The sequence below is a fragment of the Thalassophryne amazonica genome, chromosome 1 (assembly GCF_902500255.1).
Source record: "Thalassophryne amazonica chromosome 1, fThaAma1.1, whole genome shotgun sequence".
Lineage (NCBI taxonomy): Eukaryota > Metazoa > Chordata > Actinopteri > Batrachoidiformes > Batrachoididae > Thalassophryne > Thalassophryne amazonica.
Genome location: NC_047103.1, coordinates 90,287,953 through 90,304,350, shown reverse-complemented (window position 1 = coordinate 90,304,350; position 16,398 = coordinate 90,287,953). Strand labels below are relative to the sequence as shown.

Here is a 16,398-nt window from a genome sequence, read left to right as displayed (position 1 = left end):
GGAATGCTGGAGCTCTGACAGAGTGACCATCGGGTTCTTGCTCACCTCTGACAAAGGCCCGTCTCCCCCGATCATTCAGTTTAAACCTTCCCCAGATTTGTGCCTCGAGACAATATTGTCTCAGTGGTCTAGACAATTTCTTTGAATGCATACTTTGTGCTCTGACATGCACTGCCATCTGTAGGACCTTGTGTATATGTCAACAGGTGTGTGCAATTCCAAATCATGGCCAATCAACTAAAATTATGCCAGGTGGACTCCAATTAATCTGTACAAAACATCTCAAGGTTGATCAGTGGAAACATGTTGCACCTGAGCTCAATTTTAAGCTTCATGGCAAAGGCTGTGAATACTTAAGTACATGTGATTCCTAGTTTTTCTTTTATTTTTAATAAATTTGCAAAAAATCTCAAAAAAAATTTGAGGAAAAAAATAATTTCATCCATTTTGGAATAAGCCTGTAACATAAGAAAATGGGGAAAAGGGGAAACGCTGCGAGTACTTTCCAGCACTGTACATAAATGGCAGCTGGTCACTTTGCCTGTGTCCCTTGTAGCTAATGTGACCAAGCAGTGATGGTGTTCCAGCCATGCTTGACAAGATTGTAAACAATGCCACAGGAAGACACCACATAATGGCATAATTTCAAAACAGCCAAAAATGTTTTTGTGCATTGTTTCTTCAGAAATACAATTTTTTTTAATCACTTCATCATGAAGCTGTATAACTGGTGATGCAACAGGCTATGCAGTTTCTCCAACCACAAACACAGAAGGGTACAACTCCTTCAGAGCTGTCTGGGTGTCTTAGCTGGAATGTTTTGCATGGCTTAAATGAAGGAATGGATGTATATTAGCAAAAGAAATGAAGCTGACAACATAAAATATGAAATATCTTTGGTTCAGTTACAAACATTTATTAAGTCTGACGAAGATTTCAGTACCTACCTGTTCAATGTTTAGCACTACCTGTACAATCCCAATGAAGTTGGAATGTTGTGTAAAATGTAATAAAAACAGAATACAATGATTTGCAAAACCTCTTCAACCTATATTCAATTGAATACACCACAAAGGCAAGATATTTAATTTTCAAACTTTATTGTTTTTGTGCAAATATTTGTTCATTTTGAAATGGATGCCTGCAACACGATTCAAAAAAGCTGGGACAGTGGTATGTTTACCATTGTGTTACATCACCTTTCCTTCTAACAACACTCAATAAGAGTTTGGGAACTGAGGACACTAATTGTTGAAGCTTTGTAGGTGGAATTCTTTCCCATTCTTGCTTGATGTGCGACTTCAGTTCAACAGTCCGAGGTCTCCGTTGTTATATTTTGCGCTTCAAGATGCGCCACACATTTTCAATGGGCAACAGGTCTGGACTGCAGGCAGCCCAGTCTAGTACCCGCACTCTTTTACTACAAAGCCACGCTGTTGTAACTGTGCAGAATGTGTCTTGGCATTAACTTGCTGAAATAAGCAGGGACGTCTCTGACGTCTCTCTTGCTTGGATGGCAGCATGTGTTGCTCCAAAACCTGGATGTACCTTTCAGCATAGATGGTGCCATCACAGATGTGTAAGATGCCCATGCCATGGGCACTAACACACCCCTAAACCATCACAGATGCTGGCTTTTGAACTTTGCGCTGGTAACAATCTGGATGGTCTTTTTCTCTCTTTTTTTTTTTTTTCTGGAGGACACGATGTCCATGATTTCCAAAAACAATATGGACTCATCAGACCACAGCACACTTTTCCACTTTGCGTCTGTCCATTTCAAATGAGCTCGGACCCAGAGAAGGTGGTGGAGTTTCTGGATGTTGTTGATGTATGGCTTTCGCATTGCATGGTAGAGTTTTAACTTGCACTTGTAGATGTAGCAACAAACTGCGTTAACTGACAATGGTTTTCTGAAGTGTTCCTGAGCCCATGCGGTAAGATCCTTTACACAATGATGTCAGTTTTTAACGCAGTGCTGCCTGAGGAATCGAAGGTCACGGGCATTCAATGTTGGTTTTCGGCCTTGCCGCTTACGTGTTGAAAGTTCTCCAGATTCTCTGAATCTTCTGATTATATTATGGACTGCAGATGATGGAATCCCTAAATTCCTTGCAATTGAACATTGAGAAACATTGTTCTTAAACTGTTGGACTCTTTTTTTCATGCCGTTGTTCACAAATTGGTGATCCCCGCCCCATCTTTGCTTGTGAATGGCTGAGCCTTTTGGGGATCCTCCTTTTATACCCAGTCATGACACTCACCTGTTTCCAATTAGGTGTTCTTTGAACATTCATCAACTTTCCCAGTCTTTTGTTACCCCATCCCAACTTTTTTGAAATATGTTGCAGGCATCCATTTCAAAATAAGCAAATATTTGCACAAAAATAAACAAGGTTTATCAGTTTGAAGGTTAAATGTCTTGTCTTTGTGGTGTAGTCAGTTGAATATAGGTTGAAGAAGAATTGTAAATCATTGTATTCTGTTTTTATTTACATTTTACACAACATCCCAACTTCATTGGAACTGGGGATGTACAGTTCTATCCTCTGCAAACAGAGGAGAGCAAGTTCCAGGAGAAACCGCTCTATCCTCTGCAGACAAAGGAGTTGCGTTTGCGTTTAATAAATTCCATACATCTTAAACGTAGCAGACACAGACAGATTATTTATTTGGAATATTTGTTTTAGCAAGTGGTCAGGGTCTCTACTGCCATCTCTTGGCCAGTAGTGTTCATGGCAGTATTCGCCTTAAGTATTGATATATCGCTTAAACCTTTATGCACCAGAGTTGCAGCCTCTTACTGCAGCTGATGAAAAGAAATAAAAATGTACATTTTGGTTGTGCAATGTTCATTTACAATTGTCGTCGTGGATTCTCTCTCTGCTGTTTAAACCGCAGCAACTCTCTGACGCTCATAGTATTATGGGTTAGGGTCTGAGTGTCTCGGCACCAAAAATGGCACTGATCTATTTATTTTGACCCCGGTTATATCAGACTGTTGTCTAATCACAACTTGACTTTTGGTTTTTGAAAATGTTTTTGTTTTTTTTTACAAATAAAAAAATGGCACATTTTACAAAAGCACATTTATATCTAAACACCAACACACACCTCACATAATGTGTAGGTTTTTAAATAGAATGAATGAGTCAACCAATCAGTGTTAGTGGAGGCTCATTTTACCCATAAATCCCTTTGGCATCTGTGTGTTTGTTACAAAACTTCAGTATTAGTGCATTATTTAAAATTAAAAGATATGCATTATATTTTAACTTTGTACAAATGACAATTGACATTAATGGAGTTATTCTATCCAGATTAATTTGTTTTATAAATCAAAACCGTAAGTCAAAACTGCTTTATTTTCCAAGACTTCTGCCTCACGGCAGCACTGCTATATGCTGTTAAGGAATAATGGCATATTTTTGTGTGTATATAGAGTTGAGCGTAGCTCCTCTCAACTGCTTCACTGCTGCAAGATATGTAGTAAACCGGGGCTTCCAACAGTGGGGAGGGTGCATAAAGACATAAGTGCTGACTCATTGTTTGAGTCTGTGATGCTACCAGAAGCGATCATCGTGTTAAAACTCAAAATCAGCTTGTTAGTAGTTGCAAGTATACCAGAGACAATATTGAAAGTTATTGATTATTGGTTAGCTGTAGCGTTCGATCATTTTCGAGTGGTTTATCTGTTTAGCTTCATAAAAGATAACTTTTCAGTTAGCTGATTAGCTGTTATTGAAGCTAACTTTTTGCCCACCACTGTTGGGGAGTGATTCAGAGTTGCAAACACTACATGTTGTAGGTACATAACTGTAAATGTGACAAATACATATCTTGATCTTGACAACTGATTGGCCATTTAGCTTTCAAAATGATTAAACTTTCAACAGATTTCATTTATTATGTATTGGCTTGTTTGTTTGTTTACCAGTATGTCTTATTTTTGATATTATCTGACAAATTTCACAAAAGTTTCATTTACACTCACACTCTCTTCCATGGACAGCATCTCTAGGAGCTTACTGATGGGAATGGTCGACTGTGGTTTGCATGGGAGGTTTGGCTGCTGACTCGCTTGGTCCACTGCACTGAGATTCTTGAGCAACAACAGTCTTGATTTGAAAGGTAACATGCACTCGTGTTTGACAGTGGGAATTGTGGCATCTTCAAGTAATGAGGCAACACTTTCTCGTCTTGCAAACTCCACTAGTGCATATATTCCCTAAAGAGAAAAAAAATCAATACATGACATTTAATCATTTAACTGAATCCCAGTGACACAATTACTGCATGCTCAGCTAGGGCACATCACAGTAACTACTTTTGTCAGATGATACTACTGAAATTAATGATTACTTCTATAATGAATCAATAATCTAAATGGATTTTATCAGTATATGGATTATTTCCCGATTAGTCGATTATACTTCAGTTAATTTACCAGCAAATCAAAAGCAATTTTATTTTTTTGTTATCTCAAAATATAACCTAAAGTGTCAGAAATAAAAAAGGCATTCATGAAAAAAAAAGAAAAAACATCAAAGATAGCTATGTCCTGTGCAATGACCAATTACTTTCATTATCTATTAATTTCTTATTTTCTGCATGAACCAATTTGTTGTTTGGGCTATAAAATGTTATTAAAATAATTATCAATGCTTCACTAAGCCCAAAATGATGTTCTCAAATACCTTGTTTTGTCCACAACCCAAACATGAAAACAGCAGCAGATTGACCAGAAATAAAACATTTAACTTATTTTTTTCCCCTTCATTCATCTTACATGCTGCACCCAAGTCTTACAACGGAAATGAAACCTGTCAGTTTATTTGGCATCGTGTGTCTAAAATGTTGGCACATTCCTACTGAGGGGTGGGGGGCAGCATATTTATATATATATATATATATATATATATATATATACATACATTCCCCCCCCCCCCATGGACAAAAATCACATGGCCACATTAAAATACACTGATATCGAAATTATCGAGACAGACCTACAGTTGTGGTTGCAAATTTACATACAAATGACAAAATTATTTGCCCTTTATAAACTTTAACATTTCTTCTTCAAAATTTTTCCAAGGTTTTTTTTTTTTGTTGTTGTTTTTGCCCATGCCCATGATGAGTATACACATAGGTGGGCTAATAATTTTGTCCTTATCTGAGATGAGGACAAAGTTCCTATAAAAATTTAATGTTTTCTTCAAACTTTTCCCCATTTGCTTTTTTATTTCTTAAACAGAGCAACACATTTCAACACAGCATTTCTAAAAAATCCTAGTCTTATTTGGATGCTTACTTATTGTACGATGCACATAGAAACAAAATTATTTCACAAGAACCAAAAGCTACCAGGGTCAAAATTATTAACCCCCTGATGCTAATAGTTAATTCTGTACCCTTTTTGCTGGATAACAGCCTGCAGTCATTTGTTGTCTCCTGAGGTATCTCATCCCCTTCTTCTTTGGCAAAACCTCTCAAGCTCCTCCAAATCTGATGGTCTTCTGGCATGAACCTTGGTCTTCAGTTCACTCCACAGATTTTCAGTAGGATCCATGTCAAGGCTTTGTGCAGGAGTGTCAGTAACTTTTACTCTGGTCTTCTAGAGATATAACCCCAATTCCAATGAAGTTGAGACATTGTGTAAAATGTAAATTAAAAACAGAATGCAATGATTTGCAAATCCTCTTCAACCTATATTCAATTGAATACACCACAAAGACAAGATATTTAATGTTCAAACTGATAAACTTTGTTTTTGTGCAAATATTTGCTCATTTTGAAATGGATGCCTGCAACACGTTTCAACAAAGCTGGGACAGTGGTATGTTTACCACGGTGTTACATCACCTTTCCTTCTAACAACACTCAACTAAGCCTTTGGGAACTGAGGACATTAATTGTTGAAGCTTTGTAGGTGGAATTCTTTCCCATTCTTGCTTGATGTACTACTTCAGTTGTTCAACAGTCCGGGGTCTCCATTGTCCTATTTTGGCCTTCATAATGTGCCACACATTTTCAATGAGCGACAGGTCTGGACTGCAGGAAGGCCCGTCTAGTACCCGCACTCTTTTACTACGAAGCCACGCTGTTGTAACACGTGCAGAATGTGTCTTGGCATTAACTTGCTGAAATAAGCAGGGATGTGCCTGAAAAAGACGTTGCTTGGATGGCAGCATGGGTTGCTCCAAAACCTGGATGTACCTTTCAGCATTGATGGTGCCATCACAGAAGTGTAAGTTGCCCATGCCATGGGCACTAACACACCCCTAAACCATCACAGATGCTGCCTTTTGAACTTTGCGCTGGTAACAATCTGGATGGTCTTTTTTTTTTTTTTCCTCTCTCTTTCTGGAGGACACAATGTCCATGATTTCCAAAAACAATATGGACTCATCAGACCACAGCACACTTTTCCACTTTGCGTCTGTCCATTTCAAATGAGCTCGGGCCCAGAGAAGGCAGCAGCATTTCTGGATGTTTCTGATGTATGGCTTTCCCTTTGCATGGTAGAGTTTTAACTTGCACTTGTAGATGTAGCGACGAACTGTGTGAAGTGACAATGGTTTTCTGAAGTGTTCCTGAGCCCACGCAGTAAGATCCTTTACACTACAACCCCTGGCAAAAATTATGGAATCACCGGCCTCGGAGTATGTTCATTCAGTTGTTTAATTTTGTAGAAAAAAAGCAGATCACAGACATGACACAAAACTAAAGTCATTTCAAATGGCAACGTTCTGGCTTTAAGAAACACTATAAGAAATCAGGAAAAACATTGTGCAGTCAGTAACGGTTACTTTTTTAGACCAAGCAGAGGGAAAAAAAATACGGAATCGCTCAATTCTGAGGAAAAATTATGGAATCATGAAAAACAAAAGAACGCTCCAACACATCACTAGTATTTTGTTGCACCACCTCTGGCTTTTATAACAGCTTGCAGTCTCTGAGGCATGGACTTAATGAGTGACAAACAGTACTCTTCATCAATCTGGCTCCAACTTTCTCTGATTGCTGTTGCCAGATCAGCTTTGCAGGTTGGAGCCTTGTCATGGACCATTTTCTTCAACTTCCACCAAAGATTTTCAACTGGATTAAGATCCGGACTATTTGCAGGCCATGACATTGACCCTATGTGTCTTTTTGCAAGGAATGTTTTCACAGTTTTTGCTCTTTGCCAAGATGCATTATCATCTTGAAAAATGATTTCATCATCCCCAAACATCCTTTCAATTGATGGGATAAGAAAAGTGTCCAAAATATCAACGTAAACTTGTGCATTTATTTATGATGTAATGACAGCCATCTCCCCAGTGCCTTTACCTGACATGCAGCCCCATATCATCAATGACTGTGGAAATTTACATGTTCTCTTCAGGCAGTCATCTTTATAAATCTCATTGGAACGGCACCAAACAAAACTTCCAGCATCATCACCTTGCCCAATGCCGATTCGAGATTCATCACTGAATATGACTTTCATCCAGCCATCCACAGTCCACGATTGCTTTTCCTTAGCCCACTGTAACCTTGTTTTTTTCTGTTTAGGTGTTAATGATGGCTTTCGTTTAGCTTTCCTGTATGTAAATCCCATTTCCTTTAGGCGGTTTCTTACAGTTTGGTCAGACGTTGACTCCAGTTTCCTCCCATTCGTCCCTCATTTGTTTTGTTGTGCATTTTCAATTTTTGAGACATATTGCTTTAAGTTTTCTGTCTTGATGCTTTGATGTCTTCCTTTGTCTACCAGTATGTTTGCCTTTAACAACCTTCCCATGTTGTTTGTATTTGGTCCAGAGTTTAGACACAGCTGACTGAACAACCAACATCTTTTGCAACATTGCGTGATGATTTACCCTCTTAAGAGTTTGATAATCCTCTCCTTTGTTTCAATTGACATCTCTCGTGTTGGAGCCATGATTCATGTCAGTCCACTTGGTGCAACAGCTCTCCAAGGTGTGATCACTCCTTTTTAGATGCAGACTAACGAGCAGATCTGATGTGATGCAGGTGTTAGTTTTGGGGATGAAAATTTACAGGGTGATTCCATAATTTATTCCTCAGAATTGAGTGATTCCATATTTTTGTCCCTCTGCTTGGTCTAAAAAAGTAACCGTTACTGACTGCCACAATTTCTTCCTGATTTCTTAGTGTTTCTTAAAGCCAAAAAGTTGCCATTTGAAATTACTTTAGTTTTGTGTCATGTCTGTGATCTGCTTTTTTCTACAAAATTAAACAACTGAATGAACATCCTCCGAGGCCGGTGATTCCATAATTATTGCCAGGGGTTGTATGTCAGTTTTTAATGCAGTACCGCCCAAGGGATCGAAGGTCACGAGCATTCAATGTTGGTTTTTGGCCTTGCCGCTTACGTGTAGAAAGTTCTCCAGATTCTCTGAATGTTATGATTATATTATGGACTGTAGATGATGGAATCCCTAAATTCCTTGCAACTGAACATTGAGAAGCAATGTTCTTAAACTATTGGAGTATTTTTTCCACGCAGTTGTTCACAAATTGGTGATCCTCACCCCATTTTTGCTTGTGAATGGCTCAGCCTTTTGGGGATGCTCCTTTTATACTCAATCATGACACTCACCTGTTTCCAAACATATGTTCTTTGAGCATTCATCAACTTTCCCAGTCTTTTGTTGCCCCGTCCCAACTTTTTTAAATGTGTTGCAGGCATCCATTTCAAAATGAGCAAATATTTGCACAAAAACAAAGTTCAATTGAACATAGGTTGAAGAGAATTTGCAAATCATTGTATTCTGTTATTACTTTACATTTTATACAACATCCTAACTTCATTGGAATTGGGGTTGTAGTTCTTCACCAGGAGCAACATATGTTTTGGGTCGTTATGTTGGAAGACAACGTAAAGTCTCAGACCCAATTTTGCTGCTGACTGCTTGAGGATTTCATTCAAAATCTTCATATATCCTCCTTTCTTCATAGTTCCTTCCAGCTTGTGAAGATTCCCAGTTCCAGATGCACTGAAACAATGCCAGAGCATGATACTCCCAAAATGTTTCACTGTGGGGATGGTGTTCTTTGGGTTATGCGCCTTTCCCGTCTTCCTCCAAACATAAGCAACACATTTAGTGCCAAACAGCTCTCATCTGACCAGAGGACACACTTCCAGTATGCATAATCTTTCTCCAGAGTGTCCTTAGCATACTTCAGTGTGGCTTGATTGAAGGTGTCTCTTTTGCAGAAGTGGTGTTTTTGTTGGTCTGCAACCTCGCAGTCCATTCCTGTCCAGGGGTCTAGTGATTGTATTCTTTGAGACTACAATTCCCAACTTGACCAAGTCATTCACTAGTGCCTGTTCTGGGACTCTTTAAACACATCTGACTAGTTTTCATTCCAGAGTCTCTGAAATATTTTGCATCCTACCTCCTCCAGGCTTGTTCTGTACTGTGAGAGTCTCTTTGAATTTCTTGATGGATACTTCTCACTCCAGTTCTTGACACTTGGAAATGTTGTGATAACTCCTCCTCCTGTTTTGTAAGCAATAACAATTATCTTTCCCATGTCTGAAGTGATTATTTTTGATGCTTTCTCAAGCGACAGCTCAAACCCCAAAGGTTTTATACTGTGTGTATATTGGGAGGGAACCCTCAGATTTAACTTGACAAACTTTGAGCATTACAAAGTGAAAGCACATCATTGCACAACAGTGGGTTGTCCTATGGCTCAACATTTCTGTGAAATAATTTTGTGTGTAAAGTAAAATAATGTAAGCATCCAAAATAAAACTAGATGTTTAGAAATGCTGTGTTGAAAATTCCTTGCTCTATTAAAAACACCCGTTGGGATTTTTTTTGAAGAAGAAGAAAACATTAAATGTCATAGGTTCCTAGCCCACCTATCTGTATACTCATCATGGGCATGAATGGGCAAGAATTTTGTGCACACGTTTGCATTTATTTAGGATCTTCTCTAATCCACACAGGGTCAAAGTTATACATATGAAGCTGAAACATATGCACTTAAATCTTTTAATAAGTGCTGGTGAAGGTTCTACAATGTCTGATAATGTGACAATGATAGGCCTATTAACTCCTATTTAATGACGATTGTTATGACGCTGGGATCGTATATAGTATGTTTGTGGTGTAAGGCACCTAGGTGAGGTGCTGGTCATCCTTTGAGTTTCCTTTTCCATGTGAGCTAGTACAGATGGCACCGGCTGCCTGGCCCAGCAATAAAGGCTCCAGCGTTAAAAGGTTGAACCCAACATCAAACACTTCACCTTCTTCCTGCTCTCAGCTGGTGTGTGTGTGTGTGTGTATATATATATACACACACACTTTTTTTTGTTGTTGTTACTTTTGGAAATACTGTAACCACTAGCTTGGGAAGCAGTCCACATTCTTTTTCAGGACAGGTGATAAGCTGTTTTATTTTGATCACATTTTCTCCAGTTTCTTCCCTAGGAGTTTTAGGTAACAGACTGTTTTTTTGGTTTTTATTTGATAACTAGGTAAAGGAAGGTACTTTAAAGATTGTTTTGTTTGTTATTCTGGGTGTTTTCTCACCCTGAAGCCTTTTGTTTAAGAATAATAAATCTATTATATTTTGGACTGCAGATCCTTGTAGTTTGGTCATCCTTGGGAGTGGGGAAGGAAGAGAGTCACTTTATGTTTTGCTGTGGTTCACCCCTTGTCCAGGGGGGGTAACATCATGGTTGACTACAGCTGGCAGTTTCTCTTTGCCAGCATGAAAAGGTTGCGCTTGACAGCACTCATTGGACTGACCAATGCTTAGAACCTATGGGAAAGTCCTAAGGACTCAATGTCTTCTGGAGAAGAGTTTATGATCAGATGAGACAAAGATTATCTATTTGGCCGCAATGACAATGGTTTGTTTGGAGGAGTAAAGGTGAGGCTTTCAAACCTAAGATTGATTGATTGATGACACTACCAACACATAAGTGTCATATAAGTGTCAAACAGTTGCCAAATATTCATCTGAAACAAACACAAAATACATCACAATATCCATCATCATAGGTTAAAGAGCAGGTTATCAGTAGCTTAGGAATGTGACTACTTCACCGGAATAATTCCCTGCCCTTTACGACAAATGAAGCAGCTCCGTTAGCGAACAAAAGGTGTGTCTCCCCCTACACGGGCCTGACGGCTGAAAGTCTCCTCCAAAAAACTAGGCAACTGGAATAAAATACCTTGCCCAAAGATATAACTGGTGTGATTCAAACCTAAGAACACTGTACCAACTGTCAAGCATGGTGATGGTAGCATCATGCTCTGGAGCTGTTTTACTGCCAATGGTACTTGTACATTGCACAAAATGGATAGAATAATGAAGGAGGTCACCTCAAATCAACAACTCGATCAACTTGGCCATAATTAGGTTTTCCAACAGGACAATGATCCCAAGGACACATGAAGACTGATTGTGGGTTGAAAAAAAACAAGCTAGCATTAATCTTCTGGAGTGGCCTTCCCAAAGCCCCAACTGAAAATTTGTGGACTACGCTTAAAGGTCATAATTTTGCATAAATGCATAATTTTGGCTTTGTGTGGATGAGAGAAAATCCAAAATAAATTAAAATTTGTGCACCTAACTCTTGTTTTTTTTTTAAAGTCATGAAAGATGCATGCTGTACAATCATTCCAGCTTGGCAAAAGAAGAGTTCAAAGACATTATTAAAAGCCAAAAATTACCATGGCATTCATATCCATGAGTGTATGTAAACTTCTGACCTCAGCTGTATGTACAGTACAGGTAATAAATATGTTTAAAAAAACAGCCAAAAAAAAAAAAAACTCCACAACTCATTTATCAATGGTGCTCCAGCACTCACTTACATAGCTTTCATAATAAAAATATTTCTTGATGTCACCATGCCTGGATACAAACTTGAGGAATGTTTTCTCTCTTATTTTGGAGTGGTAGCTAATGAGAACAGATCTCTCAGCTTGTTCTTGTCTCTCCGCCTGGACAGCTTGCAAATCCTTGAATCCACCTTTTTCTTCTGACAACACAAAAACAAAGTATTAAACAACATTCCTTGGAAATTCCTCATAACTAAATTGATTTCTGAACCACCGGCTGTTGTGAAGTAGTATATCTTGTCACTGTTCAAACCTTGGTTAGCTTATATTTGTCTTGCAAAAAAGCTTCACAGTAGAAGTCTAACATTTAGTTCCATTACTGACTCATCTGTTCTTTACTGTTTTGATTATGTTATTAAATTATGTAATAATAATAATCTGATTTTTTTTTACCGAAAAACAATGTACAGATTTCACGAGGTAGATTATTCCAGAACACTGAAGCATGACAAGCGGCAGGGGTGGTGGCCAAGTGGTTATTGCACTTGGTTTCAGTGCGGAAGGGTCCCGGTTTAAATCTCACCCCTGCCACATTTCTCCGTGTAATGGGAGTTGCGTCAGGAAGGGCATCCGGCGTAAAACTAGTGCCAATTCAACATGCAGATCCACCTTGGATTTGCTGTGACGACCCCAAGTGAAAACAAGGGAGCAGCCGAAGGGGCTTACTTTACTGAAGCATGACAAGCAAAAGGTCTACTGCATACAGCCTTCTTTTTTACCTGAGGAATGCGTAATAAGGCAGCACCGTGAGAAAAGGGGCGTGGCCACTGAGGAAGCACCGGCTGCCCCTGGAATCTGATTGGCCACCTTGCCTGGTCACACCCCACCAGAGCTGTCAATCAGTTTGTTTGATCAGGGTAGCGTTTCAAAACCCAAATTCCCACCTGTGGCCTTTCTGTGTGGCTTTTGCATGTTCTCCCCATGTTTGCGTGGAGTCCCTCCGGGCGCTCCGCCTTCTTCCCACATCCAAAGACATACGGGTTGGGTGAATTAGAAACTTTAAGTTGTCCGAAGGTGTGTATGCAGCTGTGAATGTGTTTGTTTGTCTATATATGGCCTGCGACAGACTGATGTCCTGTCCTGGGTGAACCCACCTTGCGCTCTATGACTGCTGGGATAGGCTCCAGCCCCCTGTGACCCTTAATTGGACTAAGCGGTTGAAGATGAGTGTGTGATTCATTTATCAATTAATTATCCAACTATAACATACAACTGGACTTTTCTTTCAGACAGAATAACACTCCATGTTCAAACATGTTTTGTTTGCAAGTGATAACTGCAACATGATGATTATGTTGTCATGTGTTCCTCCAGACACTGACTTGATTCAGCTACTAATGCTCAGTTATTTATAGCTACTGGTGGATACAGCTAACCACAAAGTTAGCTTCAATAACCGTTAATCCGCTAACTAAAAAGTTAACTTTTATAAAGCTAAACCGGTAAACCCCTAAAAAATTAGTGTAAGTTACAGCTAAAAGCTAAACCGATAACTTTTAGTATTGACTCCAGTACACTGGCAGCTACTGAATAAATTCAAAGGCAATCACAAACAACAATGAGCCAGCATTCTGTCTAAGATCAGCCTTCCCTCAGCAAAAGAGACCTGGTGACCAGAGAGAAAAGAAGGAGAGGAAAAAAAAAAAAAATCATTTATTTTCACAGCCATACAGTTTTGTCGATGTGTTGCAGGAGACATGTACAGCAAGGCAGTTTTGGCTTATGGTAAAATTTTAAACAAACTAATTCTGGACAAGTTATCGAAATTAACGGCACACCTCTGTCGTTTTCACAAAGTGAAAATATCAGCTATATGCTTTTGTTTTAAAGTAATGCACTAATTTTGAAGGTTTTACTGTTTACAGACACACATGCCAAAAGGCATTATGGGAAAATGAGTTTCCTGTCATCAGTGGTTGGTCGGTTATATATGTGTAAAAACCAACACACAAGTTACTGTAATGTGTGTGTTGGTTTTTACAAATAAATCTGTCTTTGTAAATATGTAATTTTTTCCCATTTGTAAAAAAAAAAAGGCAGTCTGAAAACTGAAAATTCTGTTTGTTAGGCTAAGTGATTCAGCACTTAGCGAATGTGTGGTATTTGGTATTCACACTGCCATCCAGTAGATGGCAGTGTTCATGCCAGTGTGAATACCAATTGCCAAACTTTCGCTAAGTGCTGAATCATTTAAACAGAATTTTCAGTTTTCAAATTGCCTTTTTTTTTTTCCCCAAGAATGACTGCAGACAAGAATTATTGTGAATGCACATCATCATCATCACAATCAGTTTTCTTTAGAAAACACAGAATCCAGATTGACAAATATTTCCAAGTCACCGAACAGGAGTTGGACTTCACATTTTGTATCATTAAATATGAAAAAACAGTATTGTACTGCATGGCAAATCTGTCTGGAGTAGGCAGTTCTCAAAAACTAAGCAACTGCACAAGAAGGAAACTAGTGAGGGAAGCCACCAATAAGACACCTATGACAACTCTGATGGAGGTATAGGCTTCTGCAGCAGTTACTTGAAAAACTATGCAGTGCAACTTTTGTCTGTTTTTTCACCAGATACACAGCTTCATGTGGAACAGACAAGGATTTCCTGAAAAAAGAAAAAATTCAGCTGGTTTGCCAGAAGGCCCATGGGAGACTTGATGACCTTGAGCAAAATGAGAAAAGTAACAATAACAATGAAATTTGTTCTTTTTTTTTTGTAGTATTTCACAATATCTACTACTCATACAATTTTCTATTATACATCTATCTTCAGTTGAGAAATTGTTGCTAGCCCAAAACACCAAGAAGCACTGACTAGACTGAGTTCCATCCCTCACATCCCTTCAGGTTCTCGCTTCTTTTCACTCTGGGTCAACACAGTAGATCCAAGGTGGATCTACTGTATATTCCCTATCTGCGCATGCGTGAAAAACAGGAAGATTCTTCCGCACTGAATTTACCCTTTCTGTGTGTGAACCAAAATCAGGCTTAATGTGAATAAATTCTGATCTTATCTCTTAATGATATTACTTCCCTGGACTCATTCAACAATACTTTGTCTTGACAGGATTTAACTCAAATGAATAGGCGAGTTATTTTTCTCAATAAATTGAAACCAGCTCTCAGTCATGTTGGGTCAAAATCAGTTCAAAGCATGTTAGAAATGTATTTGTTTTTGAAATACGTAAATGTACCCCCACAGTGCTCCAAGGCTAAACAGCCACACTTCTTCCACAACACACTTACAAACAAAAATTATTTTGGTGTTTACAGCTAATATTTGGTGAAATATCTTTCAGCACCTAGTTTGGATGCGAAAGTGAATTTAAGTCTGTAATACAGGAGAAAAGTGGATAAGCAGCAAAAACAAAAGTTATTTTTAAGCTACAGTTAAAAATGAAAGTTTTGTATGACAGCATGTACTAGCTTAGCTTCAAGTTTTCCCCTCAATTCGTTACGTCCTAACCTGATTCATCATGACGGCCTTCAGTTTGAGCAACAGCGACATCGATCCCCAGATTTCTGCTCAGTAATCTGTCGGTTTTGTGCAGAGAGTTCAACACACCGCCGCTCGGCCACGAACGACACAACCTGCACACTCCGAAGGGCGACGCCATTTTTCTGAACAAGAAGGAGCCTGCGCGCATGCGCAGGCCTCCTTGAGCTACGGCAAATGAAAGGGATCAAGTTTAATTGCTTGCAGCGGTCAAGAGGAAAAGGACGACTCCAGCAGAAAAGTACTGTAGGTTCATCCACCACCTCTGCCCTGCATAGATTTGACTCCGAGGGGTGACCATCTGCTTTGGCCATAACACAAATTACAAGTAATAAATAATACAAGGCATAGAGAGTACAGATCTATCTAGCTTTTAGAATGCTGTCACTTTGAATAACATTTGCTTCACTTTTTGCATTTATTTTATTGTGCTACAATGGACCAAAAAAAAAAAAAAAAAAAAAAACCTGAGCATATCAACTGTTTACATCATAAGAAAAAATGTGCAAGAATCAAGAATTGTGCAACCTCAAGCCAGGGGGCAACATCATATGTGGGACAAATAAACACACACACGCACACTTCAAACATTTCATCCTGATTTTACATCTGGTGCCAATGGCGGTCGTAACTACTGCGTATACAACGTTTTTGTTCAAGGTTGACAAAGATGGATCAAGAAGTTACTAGGGATGGGAACTGTGAAATACTGGTGAGTCACTATTAATAATTTCGTATGTGTCCAACCTCGTAGGTTGATTGTTAAAATTAAATTTGTTAGTTCTAAAAGCCATCATAATTATTTATAGGAAAACGTTCTACTTTTTTTCTACTAAGGCTTGAACTTTGAGTGTTTACACCGGAGAGAAAAGTCAGAAAATGTTAATGCCTGTTTGAGAAAAGTGTATAAAGTGTGTAGTGAGGGGTTTTACAGCCTTAAAACATCTATAATAATTGTAAAAAATAATGCTGACTACTTCGCGGATTTTGCCTATCGCGGGTTATTTTTAGAATGTAACTCCCGC

The 16,398-nt window shown here is 38.8% G+C and overlaps 1 protein-coding gene across 1 annotated transcript in view; it reads right to left on the bottom strand.

The window, feature by feature from the left end:
• The window catches only part of mtpap (mitochondrial poly(A) polymerase), a 100,016-nt gene extending 84,491 nt beyond the window's left edge, over window positions 1–15,525 (bottom strand). Inside the window, exons 1-3 of the mRNA XM_034172433.1 lie at window positions 15,344–15,525; window positions 11,847–12,013; window positions 3,995–4,228 (exon numbers count right to left, since the gene is read on the bottom strand). Coding sequence (XP_034028324.1) covers window positions 3,995–4,228; window positions 11,847–12,013; window positions 15,344–15,524 — 582 coding nt within the window. The 5' untranslated portion in view covers window position 15,525. The remainder of the gene's footprint in view (window positions 1–3,994; window positions 4,229–11,846; window positions 12,014–15,343) is intronic.
• Window positions 15,526–16,398: the final 873 nt, after the last annotated feature.